The 23,210-nt window shown below is 46.7% G+C and overlaps 1 protein-coding gene across 4 annotated transcripts in view; it reads right to left on the reverse strand.

Moving 5' to 3' along the window:
• Positions 1-8,922: 8,922 nt before the first annotated feature.
• The window catches only part of MC1R (melanocortin 1 receptor), a 39,412-nt gene continuing 25,124 nt past the window's right edge, over positions 8,923-23,210 (reverse strand). For all 4 annotated transcript variants that reach the window (XM_068260920.1, XM_068260919.1, XM_068260918.1 and 1 more), the window contains one exon: positions 8,923-10,880. In XM_068260920.1, the coding sequence (XP_068117021.1) occupies positions 9,921-10,874 (954 nt within the window). In that variant the 5' untranslated portion in view covers positions 10,875-10,880 and the 3' untranslated portion in view covers positions 8,923-9,920. The remainder of the gene's footprint in view (positions 10,881-23,210) is intronic.

Raw genomic sequence — 23,210 nt, forward strand, 5'->3', positions numbered from 1 at the left:
TTTTGAATTTGAGATTTGAAGCCTAGCTGGTACAGCTGGGAAGGGTGATCAGGGCCACAGGACAGTTGGAACTGTGTCTCATGCTCCATCACCTCCTTTCTACCAAAAAGATGGCTGCCCTCATGAAATCACAAACATTTGCCCGTTCTTTTAAAACAGGGTGGGTAAGAGATTATATTACCTATCTATTTTAATTAACAGAACTAATGTAACTTAACGACAGTATGTTTGTTTAGGCTGGAATTCCCTATTAATGTGTGCAGGGCAGTTTCAGGCCCAAGGCAAGGCAGCTGTTGCCTGACCCCACCACCTAGACTTATGAATAGGAAGTCTGTAGCCTGCATTAGGCCCCGTTCAAACTACAGGAAACAGCGTTTTCCGGAGGAAACGCAACATTGGCCTCTGAACACATCATTATTAACAGGATGCATTCACACTGTCAATGGGAAGGCAAACGCAAAATGCACAGCTGGACTGCAAATGCAAAGTCCCGACCTGCTGCATTTTTCCACAGCTGTATCACGAATGTGACCCAAACGTCACAAATCGGACGCAATGGAAGTCTATGGCATCAGTGTCGGTTCTCACTAGGCTGTTCACCACATGGAAACCGCTCACCTGTCCCATGGATTTGGTTCCGCCGCCGCTGTTTGATCCACCGCAGGGATCACAGACCTGAAGAAGCATGGGCCACTCCAGAGTATATTGTGATGTCACTGACTGTCCTCAGAGGGTTATATAGCGCCGACATATTACACAGCGATGTACAGAGTATATTGTCATGTCACTGACTGTCCTCAGAAGGTTATATAGCGCCGACATATTACACAGCGATGTACAGAGTATATTGTCATGTCACTGACTGACCTCAGAGGGTTATATAGCGCTGATATATTACGCAGTGATGTACAGAGTATATTGTCATGTCACTGACTGACCTCAGAGGGTTATATAGCGCTGATATATTACGCAGCAATGTACAGAGTATATTGTCATGTCATTCACTGTCCTCAGAGGGTTATATAGCGCCGACATATTACACAGCGATGTACAGAGTATATTGTCATGTCACTGACTGTCCTCAGAGGGTTATATAGCGCCGACATATTACACAGCGATGTACAGAGTTTATTGTCATGTCACTGACTGTCCTCAGAAGGTTATATAGCGCCGACATATTACACAGCGATGTACAGAGTATATTGTCATGTCACTGACTGACCTCAGAGGGTTATATAGCGCTGATATATTACGCAGCAATGTACAGAGTATATTGTCATGTCATTCACTGTCCTCAGAGGGTTATATAGCGCCGACATATTACGTAGCGATGTACAGTGTATATTATATCACTGACTGTCCTCAGAGGGGCTCACAATCTAGTCCCTACCATAGTCATATATCTATTTATGTATTGTGTAATGTATGTATCTTAGGCCACATACACACATCAGACTATAGTCTTTGGAAACTGAAAGATCACAGACCAATCTTACCACCCTTCATGTAGTATGAGAGCCATACTCTACACAGTCTTTTCTATGGAGCTGATCTCCCCATCAGAAAAAATCTTTGCAGGATGCTGCACACACAGACGCTGTACAGACACAACAGATCAGTATGTGCAAAAGATCTGTTCCTGCCAAAAATCCATTCCTGCAAATTGCAATGATAGTCTATGAGATCTGCAGATCATCATACACACATGATTTAACTGACATTCATCTGCAGATCAGATCCACCAGGATGGATTTTCAGATCTGCAGATGATTGCTTGATCTGCAGATGAATGTCAGTTAAACAAGGTGTGTATGATGATCTGCAGATCTCATAGACTATCATTGCAATTTGCAGGAATGGATTTTTGGCAGGAACAGATCTTTTGCAGATACTGATCTTTTGTGTCTGTACAGCATGTTTGTGTGCAGCATCTTGCAAAGATTTTTTCCTGATGGGGAGTTCAGCTCCATAGAAAAGACTGTGTAGAGTATGGCTCTCATACTACATGAAGGGTGGTAAGATTGGTCTGTGATCTTTCAGTTTCCAAAGACTATAGTCTGATGTGTGTATGAGCCTTTAGTCTACAGCCAATTTAGGGTGAAGCCAATTAACTTATCTTTAGTGTTGTGGGCTACGAGTACGTAGCTACTTGTAATCTATCCATGCGTTCCATGTAACTCCACTTCTTCCAGCAGGTTTGAAGGAGAAGTAGTGGAGTTAACCCCTCCTCTGCCATGGGCAGCACTATATAATTTAAATTTCAATTAGCTACTTGTAGCACACAATGCTCCTTTTCTGTATGTTTTTGGGATGTGGGAGGAAACCAGAGTGCCCGGGGAAACCCACACAGACACAGGAAGAACATACAAACTCTGGGCAAATAGGGCTCTAGCTGGGATGCAAACCAGGGACCCAGCGCAGCAAGGCAAGAGTGCTATCCGCTAGGCCACCATTTCCACATCCACTGCACTTGCATTGCGGTGTGAACCTGGCCTTCATTGGCTTTGCAGACAGCAATGACGAATTGATAGGTTAGATACAAAAATATTGTTTCTCAAAACAAGTCTATAAAGAATATACGTATTATTATCCGGCCAGATCAAACCTCACTGGCACAAACTCACTCAACCCACATGACAAGCCCTTCCTATAAAGAGAGGTGTGTAGCTGCTGAGTGTAGTCTGGGTCTTCACAGGATGAAATTGTGTCCTGGGAATCCAGAAGAGTTAGTTACAGCAATCAATATAGACCAAATGAAAACAACAAACAGCTCAAAGGGACACTTAAAGGGGAACTGAAGAGAGAGGTATATGGAGGCTGCCATGTTTATTTCCTTTTAAGCAATACCAGTTGCCTGGCAGCCCTGCTGATCCTCTGCCTCTAATACTATTAGCCATAGCCCCTGAACAAGCATGCAGCAGATCAGGTGTTTCTGACATTAATGTCAGATCTGACAAGACTAGCTGCATGCTTGTTTCTGGTGTTATTCAGATACTACTGCAGAGGAATAGACCAGCAGGGCTGCCAGGCAACTGGTATTGATTAAAAGGAAATAAATATGGCAGCCTCCGTATACCTCCTACTTTAGTTCCCCTTTAAGCCGGCAATAAAAAAAAACAGTTTTACCTTCCTGGGGCTTCTACCAGCCCCCTCCAGCCATCCCGTGCCCCCGCAGTTACTCACGGAGCCTCCGTTCCCCCGCCGCCAGCTAGTTTCGTTTTCGCCACGCGTATTTTTCTTCGCGTTTCCATCCGCAATAGCACCCTGCGCCTGTGCAGGACGCTATTGAGGATGGGAACAGGAAGAAGGATACGTGTGGTCAGGCCTGCGCAGGTGCCGAAAGCCCGCTGACTCCCTGTCAGGGCCTGTCAGCAAAAACAAAACTAGCTGGCGGCGGGGGACTGGAAGCTCCGTGAGTGACTGCGAGGGGACGGCTGCAGGGGGCTGGTAGAAGGGGACGGCTGCAGGTGGCTGGTAGAGGCCCCAGGCAAGTAAAACTGATTTTTCATTCCTGGTTTATGCTGGGAATGCATGTTACGTTTTTTGCACTCCATTCTCCGCACGATCTATTAGCCATTCGATTCTCTTATCTTCCGCTCGTTTTTATCTTTTTTCCATTCACTTCTATGAGAAATCGAGCGGAACAGAATCGAGCGGAGAATCGGACATGTCGGAATTTTATCTATCGAAACGATTCTCCGCAAAAACGTGACGTGTATTCCCAGCATTACGTGTCCCTTTAATTAGCTCATGAAAAAGTACCTGCCAATCATTGTTATGCTATTCAGGCAACATCTGTTATGTTAAGCAGTGGTGTTACATTAGCATTCATCCATGTCCTGGAACTAGCAGTTGTGCAATAAAGCACAGTCTGCTAAAAAATAGCTCCTTGATGTCCCAACTGTCCCTCTTTTGGAGGGACAGTCCCTCTTTGGGAGCCCTATCCCTCTGCCCCACCTTCCTCTTCATTTGTCCCTCTTTCAGGGCTTTGTCCCTCTTTCTATGTAAATATATATATTTATCTAATACAAATGTGTTGGATTGACTCTAAACTTTATTCCCATCCTTTAAATTGATATATTTCTTATTTTCATATGAATATATGAAGGAAAATGCACCAGGATAGAAAGGACCAGTCAGGTTTGAATTATAAAACAACATATTTTTCTTATGAAATCGTTACGGTATGCGTGACTAGGGGAGTGATGGGGCGTGATCAGGGGTGTGGCAGGGGCGTGGCTTAAGTGCCCTCTTTCTCATCTCAAAAAGTTGGGAGGTATGGGGGGGGCATGTGGGGTGTGCAGAGAATTGTATTGTAAGAGTTGAGGGGGGTATCCAGCAGTCACTCTTGTATAAACAGACTCCTGCTCAGGGTCTCTATAATGTAGTGCAAGGCTGAGGCACAGTCATCATACACATACACATATATTATCCATTCATCACTAAACTTATATCATCCTTTCATCTAGAAGCTAGTTGAGTCACATGAGAGAAATAAACAGCAGAGCAGGAGAGGATTAGGCTGCCAATTAGTGGGATTGCTGAGTCTTCCAGAGAAGTCACTGGACGTTTATCTGTGATCTCCAGCAATCATGCAGGGTGGGGGACACTAAAGCTGGTCTCTCCTCCTCACGCCACACATCATCCTGTCCTCTGCAGCAGGACTGCCCCGGCCTGGTCACCTCTGGCTGGGATGCTGTGTGCTGGAAGGGCTGCTGTGTGTCCGGTGAATTCTGTGGGGATGGTAGAATGCGCTTCTGATAATCAGAGAAAATTATATAGGATAAACAGAGACGCCAGAAAGAACAAAATACATTAAAACAGTAGTGGGAGGCAGTGATGGGCTTACCTCCCAGCAGATGACACAATGGCCTCAATTCACTAAGCTTTATCAAACACTTATCAAACACTTATAATAATACCTCATGGGTAAAATCTCATTTTGAATTCACTAAGGTGTAATAGATTTGTTGAATGTTTTATCGATAAAATATTTGATAATTATGTAACACCTTAGTGAATTCAAAATGAGATTTTACCCATGAGGTAAATTATCAAACGTTCAGTAAAGTGTTTGATAAAGCTTAGTGAATTGAGGCCAATGGGTCTATATCAGTATAGATATAGCGTTTCGCGGGTCACGTCCGCTTCCTCAGATAATAGGGGAGTAACTGTCAGAAGGGTCCCCTCCGTTGCAGCAGCCAACCTGGCGAGATAGGCAGCGTCTGCGCAGAACGCTCCCCGCTAGGTCAGCGTGATGACGAGCGGTGCGGCTGCGTTCACGCAGAGACTGACGACCTCGCCACCAGCTGGGAGCGGAGCTGTCGGTGAGGCACACATAAGCTGCCAGGGGCTGGAGGAAGCCCCGGGCAAGTAGATCTGCTTTTTTTAAACACCCCGGATGTATCCTTTAAGCAGTGCCTGCCCTCTACGGTATAAAGATCTCAATTTGCAGCCTCCTTTTTACATTTGTAGGCTTCTCTTACATATTCAGCAACGCTTTTTCCATGTCCAGCTGCGCTTCGGCAGCCGCCCAAGACCTGGGCCTTTCCAGAAATTTGCCCCTGCTTACACTATGTATGCTTAGGCTGAGTCTATTTTCACTTGTGGTCAATTCGGAACTGCTAAGCAATAGCTTTGATCTTCTGTTCCACTAGATGCTTTTGGATGTACTTACTGCATTGATGGACTGAACTTCATCTTAAATTCTCATGTTTACATTTATGGTGGTGCAGATTTGTATATGGATGCAAATGCACTAGTCATATAGGTCTGAGCAGTTTTCCCTGCGCTATACAGTAACAAGCTGAAGGATGCAGTGTGGGAGTGTTTTTATATATATATATCATTGTAATGTATTATTTGTCTTCCCCTTTTGTAACATTTGGTATAATAAACTTTTGGTATTCCGTTCCACAAAGAAGGCAATATACTTAACTATAACCCCAACCCCCGATCCCCCCACCAACTTTGCTCACTCACCATGGCCTGATATGACTCCGGCTACGTTTTTCACTCAGCACGGTATTGGCTGTCCACGCAATGCATACCCATTTATAGTGATGCTCAGTGTGCGTGAAAAAAAATGTTTTGCGCTTACCACCACAGTGTGGGTTCTGAAATGCATACACGTTTATAGTAATGCTCAGTGTGCACTATGTTTTGCGCTCAGCCCAGTGTGGGCTCTGCAGTGCATACCCATTTATAGTGATGCTCAATGTGTACTCTGTTTTGCGCTCAGCATGGTGTTGGCTTTGCAGTGCACACACATTTATAGTGATGCTCATTGTGCACTATGTTTTGGACTCAGTGGGCTGTGGGCTCAGTGGGTGTGGGCTCCACAGTACATTCACGTTTATAGTGAAGCTCAGTGTGTACTATGTTTTGCGCTTAGCCCAGTGTTGGCTCTGCAGTGCACACATGTTTATAATGATGCTCAGTGTGCACTCTGTTTTGCGCTCAGCATGGTGTTGGCTTTGCAGTGCACACACATTTATAGTGATGCTCAGTGTGCACTGTGTTTTGCGCTCAGCCCAGTTTTAGCTCCGCAGTACATACACTTTAATAGTGATGCTCAGTGTGCACTATGTTTTACGCTTAGCCCAGTGTTGGCTCCCCAGTACATTTACATTTATAATGATGCTCAATGTCACTGAGCATCGTTATAAATGTATACGTACTGGGGAGCCAACACTGGGCTAAGCGCAAAACATAGTGCACACTGAGCATCTCAGTGTGCACTATGTTTTGCGCTCAGCCCAGTGTGGGCTCTGCAGTACATACACATTTATAGTGATTCTCAGTGTGCACTATGTTTTGCGCTCAGCACAGTGTGGGCTCTGCAGTACATACACATTTATAGTGATTCTCAGTGTGCACTATGTTTTGCGCTCAGCACAGTGTGGGCTCTGCAGTACATACACATTTATAGTGATTCTCAGTGTGCACTATGTTTTGCGCTCAGCACAGTGTGGGCTCTGCAGTACATACACATTTATAGTGATTCTCAGTGTGCACTATGTTTTGCGCTCAGCACAGTGTGGGCTCTGCAGTACATACACATTTATAGTGATTCTCAGTGTGCACTATGTTTTGCGCTCAGCACAGTGTGAGCTCTGCAGTGCACACACATTTATAATAATGCACAGTGTGCACTGTATTTTGCGCTCAGCACAGTGTGGGCTCTGCAGTGCACACACATTTATAGTGATGCTCAGTGTGCACTATGTTTTGTGCTCAGCACAGTGTGGGCTCTGCAGTGCATACACATTTATAGTGATGCTCAGTGTGCATTATGTTTTGCGCTCAGCACGGTGTGGGCTCTGCAGTACATACACATTTATAGTGATGCTCAGTGTGCATTATGTTTTGCGCTCAGCACGGTGTGGGCTCTGCAGTACATACACATTTATAGTGATGCTCAGTGTGCATTATGTTTTGCGCTCAGCCCAGTGTGGGCTCTGCAGTACATACACATTTATAGTTATGCTCAGTGTGCACTATGTTTTGCGCTCAGCACAGTGTGGGCTCTGCAGTACATACATACACATTTATAGTGATTCTCAGTGTGCACTATGTTTTGCGCTCAGCACAGTGTGGGCTCTGCAGTGCATACACATTTATAGTGATGCTCAGTGTGCACTATGCTTTGCGCTCAGCACAGTGTGGGCTCTGCAGTACATACACATTTATAGTTATGCTCAGTGTGCACTATGTTTTGTGCTCAGCACAGTGTGGGCTCTGCAGTACATACACATTTATAGTGATGCTCAGTGTGCACTATGCTTTGCGCTCAGCACAGTGTGGGCTCTGTAGTACATACATACACATTTATAGTGATTCTCAGTGTGCACTATGTTTTGCGCTTAGCACGGCGTGGGCTCTGCAGTACATACACATTTATAGTGATGCTCAGTGTGCACTATGTTTTGCGCTCAGCACAGTGTGGGCTCTGCAGTACATACACATTTATAGTTATGCTCAGTGTGCACTGTTTTGTGCTCAGCAAGATGATGGCCCTGCAGTGCAAACAGGTTCTGTACTGTATCATTTACCATTCACAACTGCTAATTCTCAATTCTGTTAATATTCTGACAAACAGCAAAAAAAAACAACACAATAAATACATAACTTGTAAAAATTTGTTCATCATCATGTGTGGTACTATTTTATTACAATCCGCAAGAAAACATAGTAGCTTATATCACTCATTCCCCTTGAACAGACCTATGGGGGTTACAAAAGGTGGAGAACTGGAAGCGTAACCTAGAAGTCAGGTGTCAGTTTGCATTTTCTAACCTACAGATGAAATACAGTGTAACAGACGTAAATTAACTGACTCACTGACTGACTGATTGGTTGGTTGACAGTCTCACTTCCCCCGGAGAAGGTGTTGGGAAAATCATGTGTTGCTCAGGAAAAAAGGTGGTTCTGGGGATCTTCACGGGTGGTCGGTCAGGGATGCTGCCCACGTATTTCTGTTAGTTGCACAGGAAGGTCTCATCATGTCTGCTCATCATCATTACCTTGTGACATTATCCATCAATCAGAACTGTTCTGCTCTGATATATCTTCCACCATAGAGGCATAACTACAAATCGGGGGGGGGGGGGGGGGGGCCTGCAAAACCTTGATTGGGCTCCCATAAAGGCGCACTATGGCGAAAAATTGTAACATTTAAAATATGTGCAAACATATACAAATAAGAAGTATGTTTTTTTCCAGAGTAAAATGAGCCATAAATTACTTTTCTCCCATGTTGCTTTCACTTACAGTAGGTAGTAGAAATCTGACAGAACTGACAGGTTTTGGACTAGCCCATCTCCTCATGGGGGATTCTGTCAGATTTCTACCACTTACTGTAATTGATTGCAACATATGAGAAAAGTAATTTATGGCTCATTTTACTCTGGGAAAAAAACGTACTTCTTATTTGTATATATTTCTACATATTTTAAATTTTACAATGTTTCGCCATAGTGCCCTTTTTCCTTGCCTCCCCCTGGGGGACCATCTCACAAGTGTCATAAAAACAGTGTGGCCATCATGATCTTGACACCCGTAACATGTGTCACACCCATAACATGTGGAGTTACAAAAACACCTGATATGGAGTATCAGAGGCAGGGAAGGTTAGTAGTTAGGACCTCCCCACACAACCGGGCCCCCTGCAGTTGCTCCCCTGTAATTACACCCCTTTGAGATGTTGAGTCTCTATTTACCCAATCAAAAAGTTCTGTAGGCTATGGAGTTTTACCGTGAGCGCAGCTTTCCTGATCAAACGGGTCATAATGATTTTGTACTGGACCTGATTGCCCACCTTTCTGATTTTTCTGCAGACTGCACCAGAAATCTCATTTATTACTCAGTCCTATGGGTGACGGTCCTGCAAGTAACTAAACATAAAATTCTTCTTTCCCCAAAATCAGCCAATGGGATTCTTTTGTTCGTTTTTCCCATACTGCCCCCATAGAACGTAGTCTCAATCTAAATAAGAGCTAGAAGACCAATTCTATCCTCAGAGACGATAGAAGGCTTGCAATCGTGGTAGTGAGACCCAGAATTCCTGTTTTTCTGGATTATTTTTGGTGATGCTAATAGCAAGGACACGTTGGACCTCATTAGTGGTCCTAATATACAAGAAAGTCCATAATAAAAATCATCTATCCTGACGCAAAGTCACCATCACATTACAGTTATTTGGAAGTCTTCTGATCCATAAAACCTAATGATATCAGTGTTGTGCTGACTGCCAGCAGAGGTAAAGTGTGTTGTTCGTCAGTCTTATAAGTGCAAATTATGAGCTCCAATTGTGTAGCACATTATTTGGCATCCATTATTGTTATTGTGGGGGAAGGAGAGAATTTACAAGAAGCTCAGATGTCCTCCAAGCTTCTTTTCCCCCCATCCCCCAGACACCGTCATTGAGAGCAAAACACAATGTCCTTCAAGGTTTTCCTCAACTCTTGACTCCGAAAGGCATAGATAATCGGGTCAATAATTGAATTGAATATGATGAGGACATAGTTTATGTTGAAATATTTGAAGTAGCTAAGGCAGAAAGGGTGTTTCGGACAGGACACAATCAAGGTAAGATGGAGGAAGAATGGTCCCCAGCAGAGGAAGAAGGTGCCAAGAAGCATTGTTAGGGTGATGGCTCCCCTAAGCTTAGCGGCAACTTGATGTGGAGAAAGTCTTCTCCTCGTTCCTTTCTGCTGGGATGAAATGATTTGGGAGTGACGCCTCGCCAAAACAAACATGTGGATGTAGAGGCCCAACATTAAGAGCACCATGAAGATGAAGAAACTGATAAGGCACATAATGACCACTTGACTGTTGGAAAACACAATGAACGTGATGCTGCAGGCGGTGCTGGCCAACCAGATTCCAGCAATGGAATTGACCACTCTTCTTTGGGTAATTATATTGTGATATCTTAGAGCATAGAAGATGGTGACGTAACGGTCCACTGCAATGGCTCCAAGAAAAGAAAGTGACGTCACTAGTGAGCAGAGAATCATAGTGTCCACGACATTGTCCATCATCCTAACTATGGGCTCATAGACTTCTATGACAGCATGGTTTAGCAGAATTAGGATGACTGTCTCTATTAGATTGCTGATGCTGACCAGCATGTCAGAAGCAGCCAGGCAGCAGATGAAGTAATACATCGGAGAGTGCAGGTTGTGGTTTTTGGCAATTGCCACGATAACCAAAATGTTCTCCAACAAGCTGAGGATACAGAAGAACAGGAAGACACCTTTGGGGACCTCAATGTGAATGATGGTGGTTTCATTGGGCTTTAAATCGGGTGCTGGGTGAAGACTGAAGTTTGTATTGTTGCCATCTGTCAGTAGAAATGAAAAGTTGGTCATGGTGAGCTGTGGAGATAAAAGAATAGATGATCAATCAACGCTTATGTCCTACACAAGGCTGCACAAAAAACGGTCTATCTTACTGCAGTTGATAATTGCTGTAAATGCAAATGATATGCATACAATTGATATGCATACAAAACTTTTTTTTCAATGATCAATCAACAGATATATTCTACACAAGGCTGCACAAGTTAAAAATGGTCTATATTACTGCAGGTGACAATTCTTGTAAATACAAATGATATGCATACAAATAGGATCCTGAAAGGTGATTTTAACCCATTCGCGTTCCGTCGTTTTCACTTGAGCAATGTTCACCTCCCATTCATTAGCCTATAACTTTATCACTACTTATCACAATGAACTGATCTATATCTTGTTTTTTCCGCCACCAATTAGGCTTTCTTTGGGTGGTACATTTTGCTAAGAGCCACTTTACTGTAAATGCATTTTAACAGGAAGAATAAGAAAAAAACAGAAAAAATTAATTATTTCTCAGTTTTCAGCCATTATAGTTTTAAAATAATACATGCCTCCATAATTAAAACTCACGTATTGTATTTGCCCATATGTCCCGGTTATTACACCGTTAAAATGATGTCCCTATCACAATGTATGGCGACAATATTTTATTTGGAAATAAAGGTGCATTTTTTCCGTTTTGCATCTATCACTATTTACAAGTTTAAAATAAAAAATGTAAAAATATTTCATCTTTACATTGATATTTAAAAAGTTTAGACCCTTAGGTAAATATCTACATGTTATGTTTTTTTTATTATTGTAATGTTTTTTTGTTTTTTTTTATATTAAACATTTTATTTGGGTAGTTTTGGGAGGGTGGGATGTAAACAATAGATTTATAATGTAAATGTGTGTTTGAGTTTTATTTTTTTTACTTTTAGTTGTAGTTTTACTTTTTGGCCACAAGATGGCGGCCATGAGTTTACGCTTAGAGAGACGCATGGGGGACGCTACAGCCAGAAAAAGCGAAGCTTCCGAGAGAAGCTGTCGCTTTGTCAGCGGGGGGAGAGGAATCAGTGATACCATAGCCCGATTCACTGATTGCCTGGCTAACGAACTGCGGCCGGGAGCGCGCGAGCACACGCGCGATCGGCCACGGGGGCGCGCATGGTTCCTGGATGTAGTTTCTACGTCCAGGAACTAAAATAGGTTAGGTCACACTCACATCCACACTGTACAATTACACTCACTGCAGTGAAAACATAGGTGTCTGCAAAAAAAAAAAAGTATATGTGTGAATGTATGTATATATATATATAGTATGTATATGTATATATATACATATATAAATATATATATATATAGTATGTATATATATATATATATAGTATGTATATATATATATATATATATAGTATGTATGTATATATATATATATATATATATATATATATATATACTGTTTTTCCCTAAAGTAAGACATCCCCTGAGAAAAAGCCCTAGCAGGAATTCCTAGTACGCTTGAAATATAAGACATCCCCCGAATGTAAGCCCTAGGAGCAGCCCGCATGACCCCAGCAAGTCACGCTCAATACAAAGCCTGGATACAGGAGAGCAACAGTATAATGTGAGTTCTACAGTCCTGTATATGCGTCAGGCAATTTGTGTCTTTGTTGGAGCCATCCCTCCTGATCTGTCCTGATAAGCATCAGCAGCACTTCACCTCTTCCCAGGACACAGTTTATCCTATCATAGCTCTGGGGAGCCTGACAGAGTTCTCTGCCTGCAAGAGATAGACTCATACCCACATGATCATCAGAATCAATTTCTTGTAAGTGAAAGCCACTATCTGCAAACCACAGCTCTGTGCATGCTGCTTGTGTTTCAGCATGGCATGAAGTATATACATTTTGTATAGGAAAACTATCAGTGTTTTCCTCAAAAATAAGTCATTCTTTGAAAATAAGCCCTAGCACATCCTTTGGAGCAAAACTTAATATAAGACCGTGTCTTATTTTCGGGGAAACACAGTATGTATATATATATATATAAAGAGGAAAAGATATAATAAGTAAAAATTAAAAATGAGAGCATCAAAAGTATTTATCATTCAATGGATAGTATTGTTGAGGGATGCTGTCTCTTTAATTGTATCCAAATCACTCAGGGAGTCCTCAATCCTAGTGTGTACAAGTTCATCCACTGTGTGCTGGTATGTTTATAGCTGCAATCCCTGGATCAATAACAGGATTGATGGCTAGGCTGAATAAACACCAGCACTCCGTTGTTCAAATGCTGTTCAGTGTAATGCTGGGGGCATACACGGAGCGATCCGGCGGCTCGATTAGCCGCCGGATCGACTCCCGCCGTGTCCCTGCGGCCGCCTGGATCGATTCCCGCTCGTCCCCACCGGCGCTTCATTATCAGCCGCTCGATTCCCCGCCATTGTCCGCCGGCGGGGATCGAGCGGGTGGGGATCGAGCGGGGTCATCGGACCTGATGAATATTATCAGCTCCCAGCATCAGCTGCTAGATACACGGAACAGAAACGTACCGTGTATCCCCAGCATAATGTTTATGGCTGCAGTCCCTGCTCAGGTGTCAGGACAGGTAGCTGGGTTGAATAGCTCACTGTTCAGATGCTAATCAGTGTCACTCCTGTGATTAGCAATAGAGTGAGACCAGTGAAAATAACTGAATAGATGCAGCTGCAACAGGGGGACTCTGGGATTAGAGCAGACTTCTACCCACAGTTAGCTGGTATTGTAGTGAGGACACTGTCCAAGGGAATGGATGGAGTGACATCTGCAGTGAAGCTGAAGCTCAGATTGACCCGGCCGGTGGTCCAAAACAATAGATTATCAGGACAGATGTTTTTCTTCTCAGTATTTTTGAATACATAACTAAATATTTTGCATGCAGAGTAGGACTATTGCTGTAACCTGTGGTGTACCTACTGGAAGAAACCAATGTTCCGAGAGAGCGATAATTGGAAATATGGATCTCTTTTGGTTTCTTGGCTGGATGACGCTGTAGCTGCATAATGTGAATACAAAGGGCAGTGGATATCAGTAAGGGGCCTTAGTGTCCTCCTGGTTGGTGGCATTGGGTAGGTTGCATAGTAGGGTGGAGAATGTTTTAGCTGGGTCGCATGAAGACAGAAGGAACGGTATATGCAATAGTCAGTGACGCGCCTGGATTGTCTATAGTTTGGTAACAGAGGGCAGGTGGGTCAAAAGGATGGAATCTGGTGTAGAGAGATACAAGATGACAGAGGACAGTGATGAGTCAGCGATGTAGAGAGATACAAGATGACAGAGGACAGTGATGAGTCAGCGATGTAGAGAGATACAAGATGACAGAGGACAGTGATGAGTCAGCGATGTAGAGAGATACAAGATGACAGAGGACAGTGATGAGTCAGCGATGTAGAGAGATACAAGATGACAGAGGACAGTGATGAGTCAGCGATGTAGAGAGATACAAGATGACAGAGGACAGTGATGAGTCAGCGATGGAGACGTGGTGTCTTGGGGTTTGGTAAAAGTGGGTAAATGGGCTGTTAGAATGGATCCTCATGTAGTTTGATGGTGCCTTGGCCCAGAATCTAGCATGTATACAATGTTGTTTGGGATCCCCACATTGTGCTCGTACTTAACTGTGTGCCAAACACTTCTCAGTTCTGAGCCACTGTCATCCCTCCTCACCTTTCTGTTCACAGTACACTCTGGTGGCTATAGCTGAACAGCGGGTTTGTACAGTTATCATGCCCCATGATGTCACTCTAACAATCGAGTAATGACTGTTAAGGGTGACATTAATAGAGTGTGTGTGTGTCTTCAAGGGCGTGTCAGAGACTAGGCTGGAGAAGGATAACAGTCAGTGGTGTATGGTGTAGCATAGGGAGCGTAGCCTGTGATCACACAGGGGCCCATACATCAGAAGGGCCCTCTTTTGACCCCTGTATTAGCAACAACTGTTCCCCTCCCCTGCTTACACCTCTCTGACACTGCGGCTGTCCTCGACTGTTCCCCTCCCCTGCTTATACCATGCTGACACTGCAGCTGTCCTTGGTTGTTCCCCTCTTCTGCTTAAACTATGCTTACACTGCAGCTGTGCTTGGTTGTTCCCATCTTCTGCTTACACCTCTCTGACACTGTGGCAGTCCTGACATGTACTCCTCCCCTGCTTACACCTCTCTGACATTGCGGCTGTCCTTGGCTCTTCCCCTCCCCTGCTTACACCTCTCTGACACTGTGGCTGTCCTTGGCTCTTCCCCTCCCCTGCTTACACCTCTCTGACACTGTGGCTGTCCTTGGCTCTTCCCCTCCCCTGCTTACACCTCTCTGACACTGCGGCTGTCCTTGGCTCTCCCACTCCCCTGCTTACACCCTGATGACACTGCAGCTGTCCTTGGCTCTTCCCCTCCCCTGCTTACACCTCTCTGACACTGTGGCTGTCCTTGGCTCTTCCCCTCCCCTGCTTACACCTCTCTGACACTGCAGCTGTCCTTGGCTCTTCCCCTCCCCTGCTTACACCTCTCTGACACTGCGGCTGTCCTTGGCTCTTCCCCTCTCCTGCTTACATCTCTCTGACACTGTGGCTGTTCTTGGCTCTTCCCCTGTCCTTCGTACATCTCTCTGACACTGCGGCTGTCCTTGGCTCTTCCCCTGTCCTGCGTACATCTCTCTGACACTGCGGCTGTCCTTGGCTCTTCCCCTGTTCTGCGTACATCTCTCTGACACTGCGGCTGTCCTTGGCTCTTCCCCTGTCCTGCGTACATCTCTCTGACACTGCGGCTGTCCTTGGCTCTTCCCCTGTCCTGCGTACATCTCTCTGACACTGCGGCTGTCCTTGGCTCTTCCCCTGTCCTGCGTACATCTCTCTGACACTGCGGCTGTCCTTGGCTCTTGCCCTGTTCTGCGTACATCTCTCTGACACTGCGGCTGTCCTTGGCTCTTCCCCTGTCCTGCGTACATCTCTCTGACACTGCAGCTGTCCTTGGCTCTTCCCCTGTCCTGCGTACATCTCTCTGACACTGCAGCTGTCCTTGGCTCTTCCCCTGTCCTGCGTACATCTCTCTGACACTGCGACTGTCCTTGGCTCTTCCCCTGTCCTGCTTACACCTCTCTGACATTGTGGCTGTCCTTGGCTCTTCCCCTTTCCTGCTTACACCTCTCTGACACTGCGGCTGTCCTTGGCTCTTCCCCTTTCCTGCTTACACCTCTCTGACACTGCGGCTGTCCTTGGCTCTTCCCCTCCCCTGCTTACACCTCTCTGACATTGTGGCTGTCCTTGGCTCTTCCCCTCTCCTGCTTACACCTCTCTGACACTGTGGCTGTCCTTGGCTCTTCCCCTCCCCTGCTTACACCTCTCTGACACTGCGGCTGTCCTTGGCTCTCCCACTCCCCTGCTTACACCCTGATGACACTGCAGCTGTCCTTGGCTCTTCCCCTCCCCTGCTTACACCTCTCTGACACTGTGGCTGTCCTTGGCTCTTCCCCTCCCCTGCTTACACCTCTCTGACATTGCGGCTGTCCTTGGCTCTTCCTCTCTCCTGCGTACATCTCTCTGACACTGCGGCTGTCCTTGGCTCTTCCCCTGTCCTGCGTACATCTCTCTGACACTGCGGCTGTCCTTGGCTCTTCCCCTGTCCTGCGTACATCTCTCTGACACTGCGGCTGTCCTTGGCTCTTCCCCTGTCCTGCGTACATCTCTCTGACACTGCGGCTGTCCTTGGCTCTTCCCCTGTCCTGCGTACATCTCTCTGACACTGCGGCTGTCCTTGGCTCTTCCCCTGTCCTGCGTACATCTCTCTGACACTGCGGCTGTCCTTGGCTCTTCCCCTCCCCTGCTTACACCTCTCTGACACTGTGGCTGTCCTTGGCTCTTCCCCTCCCCTGCTTACACCTCTCTGACACTGCGGCTGTCCTTGGCTCTTCCCCTCCCATGCTTACACCTCTCTGACACTGCGGCTGTCCTTGGCTCTTCCCCTCTCCTGCTTACATCTCTCTGACACTGCGGCTGTCCTTGGCTCTTCCCCTGTCCTGCGTACATCTCTCTGACACTGCGGCTGTCCTTGGCTCTTCCCCTGTCCTGCGTACATCTCTCTGACACTGCAGCTGTCCTTGGCTCTTGCCCTGTTCTGCGTACATCTCTCTGACACTGCGGCTGTCCTTGGCTTTTCTCCTGTCCTGCATACATCTCTCTGACACTGCGGCTGTTCTTGGCTCTTCCCCTGTCCTGCGTACATCTCTCTGACACTGCGGCTGTCCTTGGCTCTTCCCCTGTCCTGCGTACATCTCTCTGACACTGCAGTTGTCCTTGGCTCTTCCTCTGTCCTGCGTACATCTCTCTGACACTGCGGCTGTCCTTGGCTCTTCCCCTGTCCTGCGTACATCTCTCTGACACTGCGGCTTTCCTTGGCTCTTCCCCTGTCCTGCGTACATCTCTCTGACACTGCGGCTGTCCTTGGCTCTTCCCCTGTCCTGCGTACATCTCTCTGACACTGCGGCTGTCCTTGGCTCTTGCCCTGTTCTGCGTACATCTCTCTGACACTGCGGCTGTCCTTGGCTCTTCCCCTGTCCTGCGTACATCTCTCTGACACTGCGGCTGTCCTTGGCTCTTGCCCTGTTCTGCGTACATCTCTCTGACACTGCGGCTGTCCTTGGCTCTTCCCCTGTCCTGCGTACATCTCTCTGACACTGCGGCTGTCCTTGGCTCTTCCCCTGTTCTGCGTACATCTCTCTGACACTGCGGCTGTCCTTGGCTCTTGCCCTGTCCTGCGTACATCTCTCTGACACTGCGACTGTCCTTGGCTCTTGCCCTGTCCTGCGTACATCTCTCTGACACTGCGGCTGTCCTTGGCTCTTCCCCTGTCCTGCGTACATCTCTCTGACACTGCGGCTGTCCTTGGCTCTTCCCCTCCCCTGCTTACATCTCTCTGACACTGTGGCTGTCCTTGGCTCTTGCCCTGTTCTGCGTACATCTCTCTGACACTGCGGCTGTCCTTGGCTTTTCTCCTGTCCTGCGTACATCTCTCTGACACTGCGGCTGTCCTTGGCTCTTCCCCTGTCCTGCGTACATCTCTCTGACACTGCGGCTGTCCTTGGCTCTTCCCCTGTCCTGCGTACATCTCTCTGACACTGCAGCTGTCCTTGGCTCTTCCCCTGTCCTGCGTACATCTCTCTGACACTGCGGCTGTCCTTGGCTCTTCCCCTGTCCTGCGTACATCTCTCTGACACTGCGGCTGTCCTTGGCTCTTCCCCTGTCCTGCGTACATCTCTCTGACACTGCGGCTGTCCTTGGCTCTTCCCCTGTCCTGCGTACATCTCTCTGACACTGCGGCTGTCCTTGGCTCTTGCCCTGTTCTGCGTACATCTCTCTGACACTGCGGCTGTCCTTGGCTCTTCCCCTGTCCTGCGTACATCTCTCTGACACTGCGGCTGTCCTTGGCTCTTGCCCTGTTCTGCGTACATCTCTCTGACACTGCGGCTGTCCTTGGCTCTTCCCCTGTCCTGCGTACATCTCTCTGACACTGCGGCTGTCCTTGGCTCTTCCCCTGTTCTGCGTACATCTCTCTGACACTGCGGCTGTCCTTGGCTCTTCCCCTGTCCTGCGTACATCTCTCTGACACTGCGACTGTCCTTGGCTCTTCCCCTGTTCTGCGTACATCTCTCTGACACTGCGGCTGTCCTTGGCTCTTGCCCTGTCCTGCGTACTTCTCTCTGACACTGCGACTGTCCTTGGCTCTTGCCCTGTCCTGCGTACATCTCTCTGACACTGCGGCTGTCCTTGGCTCTTCCCCTGTCCTGCGTACATCTCTCTGACACTGCGGCTGTCCTTGGCTCTTCCCCTCCCCTGCTTACATCTCTCTGACACTGTGGCTGTCCTTGGCTCTTCCCCTCCCCTGCTTACATCTCTCTGACACTGCGGCTGTCCTTGGCTCTTCCCCTGTTCTGCGTACATCTATCTGGCATTGCGGCTGTCCTTGGCTCTTCCCCTGTCCTGCTAACATCTCTCTGACACTGCGGCTGTCCTTGGCTCTTCCCCTGTCCTGCGTACATCTCTCTGACACTGCGGCTGTCCTTGGCTCTTCCCCTGTCCTGCGTACATCTCTCTGACACTGCGACTGTCCTTGGCTCTTCCCCTGTTCTGCGTACATCTCTCTGACACTGCGGCTGTCCTTGGCTCTTGCCCTGTCCTGCGTACTTCTCTCTGACACTGCGACTGTCCTTGGCTCTTGCCCTGTCCTGCGTACATCTCTCTGACACTGCGGCTGTCCTTGGCTCTTCCCCTGTCCTGCGTACATCTCTCTGACACTGCGGCTGTCCTTGGCTCTTCCCCTCCCCTGCTTACATCTCTCTGACACTGTGGCTGTCCTTGGCTCTTCCCCTCCCCTGCTTACATCTCTCTGACACTGCGGCTGTCCTTGGCTCTTCCCCTGTTCTGCGTACATCTATCTGGCATTGCGGCTGTCCTTGGCTCTTCCCCTGTCCTGCTAACATCTCTCTGACACTGCGGCTGTCCTTGGCTCTTCCCCTGTCCTGCGTACATCTCTCTGACACTGCGGCTGTCCTTGGCTCTTCCCCTGTTCTGCGTACATCTATCTGGCATTGCGGCTGTTCCACTCTCCTGCTTACATCTCTCTGGCACTGTGGCAGTCCTTGGCTTTTCTTCTGTCCTGCGTATATCTCTCTGACACTGCGGCTGTTCTTGGCTCTTTCCCTGTCCTGCATACATCTATCTGGCATTGCGACTGTCCTTAGTTGTTCCCCTCCCCTGCTTACACCTCTCTGACTTGGCTCTTCCCCTCTCCTGTTTACATCTCTCTGACACTGTGGCTGTTCCCCTCCTTTGCATACACCTCACTGACACTGCAGCTGTCCTTAGTTGTTTCCCTCCCCTGCTTATATCTCTCTGACACAGTGGTTGTTCTTGGCTCATCCCCTACCCTGCTTACATCTCTGATACAGCGACTGTCCTTAGCTTTTCCCCTCCCCTGCTTACATTTCTCTGACACTGTGGCTATCCTAGACTATTCCCCTCCACTGCTTACACCTCTCTGATACTGCGGCTGTCCTTGGCTCTTCCCCTCCCCTGCTTACACCTCTCTGATACTGCGGCTGTCCTGGACTGTTCCCCTCCCCTGCTTACACCTCTCTGACACTGCAGCTGTCCTTTCCCCTGCTTACACCTCTGTGACACAGTGGCTGTCCTGGGCTGTTCTCTTCCCTTACTTACACCTCTCTGATTCTGGGGTAGTCCTTGTAAAACTCACACTGGGGCCCATAGCTTCTTAGCTTCACCACTGCAAATAGTTCTAGGATAACTCAGTTATGCAGAATCACAACAGTTCTGGTGATGGGATCACTATTTACTCTTTTTCATAATACAGAAGAAAGAGACACTGAAGCAAAAAAAAAAATTATAGTATAATGATTTGTATGTGTAGTACAGTTAAGAAATAAAACTTTAGGAGCAGAGACATACATCTAATATTGTTTCCAGTACAGGAAGAGTTAATAAACTCCAGTTGTTATCTATGCAAAAAAGACATTGAGCTTTACGATTTTTAAAATCGCAGAGAGCTCTGTCTTCTGAAGCTTGTTATCTCAACTGTCAGTCACTGTATTTATTTTTTCTTCAGCAGAGGACAGGTCTATAGTTCACTGGCCTGCTCTGTAAAATCATTAAGAATGCTGAGTAGTGTGTAAACTGCAAATATTGGTGAATGATGCAATGTTTAAAATACATTATATAACTGAAAATAAAAATATGAGAATATTTTCTCTGCTACTAATCTTCTAGTAATTATCCGTACTACACAACCAATTCATAATATCATACGTTTTTTTTCGCTTCAGTGTCTCTTTAACCACTTGAGGACCGCAGTGCTAACCCCCCTAAAGATCAGGCCATTTTCCTAGAAATAGGCCACTGCAGCTTTAAGGCTAAGCTGCAGGGCCGCACAACTCAGCACACAAGTGATCCCCCCCCCCTTTTCTCCCCACCAACAGAGCTTTCTGTTGGTGGGGGTCTAAACGCCCCCCAGATGTTTGTTTATTGTGTGGCAGATATTTTTACTATTTATTTTGAAATGAATTTCCGTTTTTTTTTTTTTGATCCCTCTCCTTCCCTCTCCTGTCTCCCAGGGGGACAGCCGTTTCACACGGCTGTCCCCAGTACAGCGCTGCTGCAGATCACAGCGCTGTACAGTGATAAAAGAAGTCTAACAGTCTCCAAGCGGCAGCAGCGTGCGCACCCTCCTGCAGTAGCCGGCCCCAGGACTTGACGCCAATTGGCGTTAGGCGGTCCTGGGGCTGCCGCCGCGGTCACGCCCATTGGCATGACGCGGCCTTTAGGTAGTTAAAGTAAACTCCAAGGGATTGGGAAAAGTAGTTTACTATATTGGATATTTAATATATCAGAAATAGTCAAACTCAAGCTCATAAAGTATACTATAGTATTGTATCTTAATTGAGTCAATAATTCTGAGTAATTTTTTCTTTTCAACGCTTCAGCAAGCAAGCACAGACAAAATGTGCAGTGCTCAATATACAAGGATTTGCATACAATAATCATGCAACAGCTTGCACAGGAAGCATAGGTCTAACCTGTTAATGCAGGTACAGTACTGATAGTGTGCTCCTCTGTCCATATCTCTGTGCTGCCTGGATGATGCTGTAGCGTTGCAGCCATGCACAAGCAAGTCACAGATGACAGGCAATTCCCTCAGTAATCAGGCAGCAGCTTACACAGGAAGCATAGGTCTCACCAGTTAATGCAGGTACAGTACTTAGTCTGTAAATATGTCTGTGCATCCTGGATGATGCCGTAGCATTGCAGCCATGCACAAGCAAGTCACAGATGACCGGCAATTTCCTTAGTAATCAGGCAGCAGCTTACACAGGAAGCATAGGTCTCACTAGTTAATGCAGGTACAGTACTTCGTCTGTACATATCTCTGTGCAGCCTGGATGATGCCGTAGCATTGCAGCCATGCACAAGCAAGTCACAGATGACAGGCAATTTCCTCAGTAATCCGGCAGCAGCTTACACAGGAAGGATAGGTCTCACCGGCTGGTGTTTTTGGGGTAATCCACGCAGGCCCAGAGTAGTGAGCAGATAGCGAGCAGGCTACAAGCGGCAGCCAGCCCACCCACCGACCACGGCTCATGGGTCTCTGACTGACGTATGACGCATGGGCACGTCCACTTTCCATTATAAATGGATTCAGAATTTGGCAGGGGCTAAGTAACATGTTTACTATAAGAGGCAGGGCCGGATCATCCACAAGGCAAACCTAGGCAGCTGATTAGGGCCCAGAGAGAGTATAGGAGCCTGGCGGATGCCACCCCCACAAAATCTAGCTAATAAAGCTAGATGGCCCATCAGCAGTGGGCAAAAACTGTTATCTTGCCTAGGGCCTCATTCATCTTAGTCCTTTTCTGATAACAGAAGTTCTATTATATCAGTGTTTACTATACCTGGTTGTTACTCCCATATACTTAAAATGGTGCTTGGCCAGGACCTGGACATTATTTTACTATACCCAAATGCTTACTATATCAGAGTTTACTATAGCAAGATTATACTGTATTTTATTTTTACATATGTAACACCCAATCATGATATAGATAGAGGAGGCAGAGGGTGAATAGAGGATGCAGAGGGGTAGATAGATTTGGCAGAAGGGTGAATACAGTTGGCAGAGGGGTGGATATAAGTGGCAGAAGGGTGAATAGAGTTAGCAGAAGGGCAGGGGCGTAGCAATAGGGGATGCAGCGGTTGCAACCGCACTGTGGCCCTTGGGCCAGAGGGGCCCTCCCTCAACTGCAGTATTAGCGCTCTATTGGCCCTTGTGCTGGTAATATAAAAACGAGAGAACCGAGAGCCCAATATAGTGTACCTGGCGCCAGGTGTGGTTTTGACATTGTGTTGTGTGCTGCTACCTATACTGCCTGATGAAGCGGGTACAGACCTGCGAAACGCGTTGTAAGCAATACCCTGGAGTGTACCAATAAATTGACTTTTTTGTTGAAACACACAGCTTCTTGTGTCTGCTTAAGGGAGGTAAGTCCACCACTGCCTCCTAAGCAATGTTTTAATATTTTAATTTCTGTTTTTATACTTTTGGCGCCTCTGTTCAATCTTATACTACTTGTGCTGGTAATGATCACTTCTATAGATGCTTTGAGTAGCAGTGATAATTAACAACCTGTTCCCCATCCCCTTCTTGCACCTCTGACACTGTGGTTGTCCTTGGCAGGTTTTGGTGCGCTGTATCAATTAAGTATAGAGTACTTGGGGGGCCCAATGTAAAACCTGCACTGGGCAGGGGCAAACCCAGGATTTATAAGGGGGGGG

Source organism: Hyperolius riggenbachi, chromosome 11 (genome assembly GCF_040937935.1).
Source record: "Hyperolius riggenbachi isolate aHypRig1 chromosome 11, aHypRig1.pri, whole genome shotgun sequence".
NCBI classification, from domain to species: Eukaryota; Metazoa; Chordata; class Amphibia; order Anura; family Hyperoliidae; genus Hyperolius; species Hyperolius riggenbachi.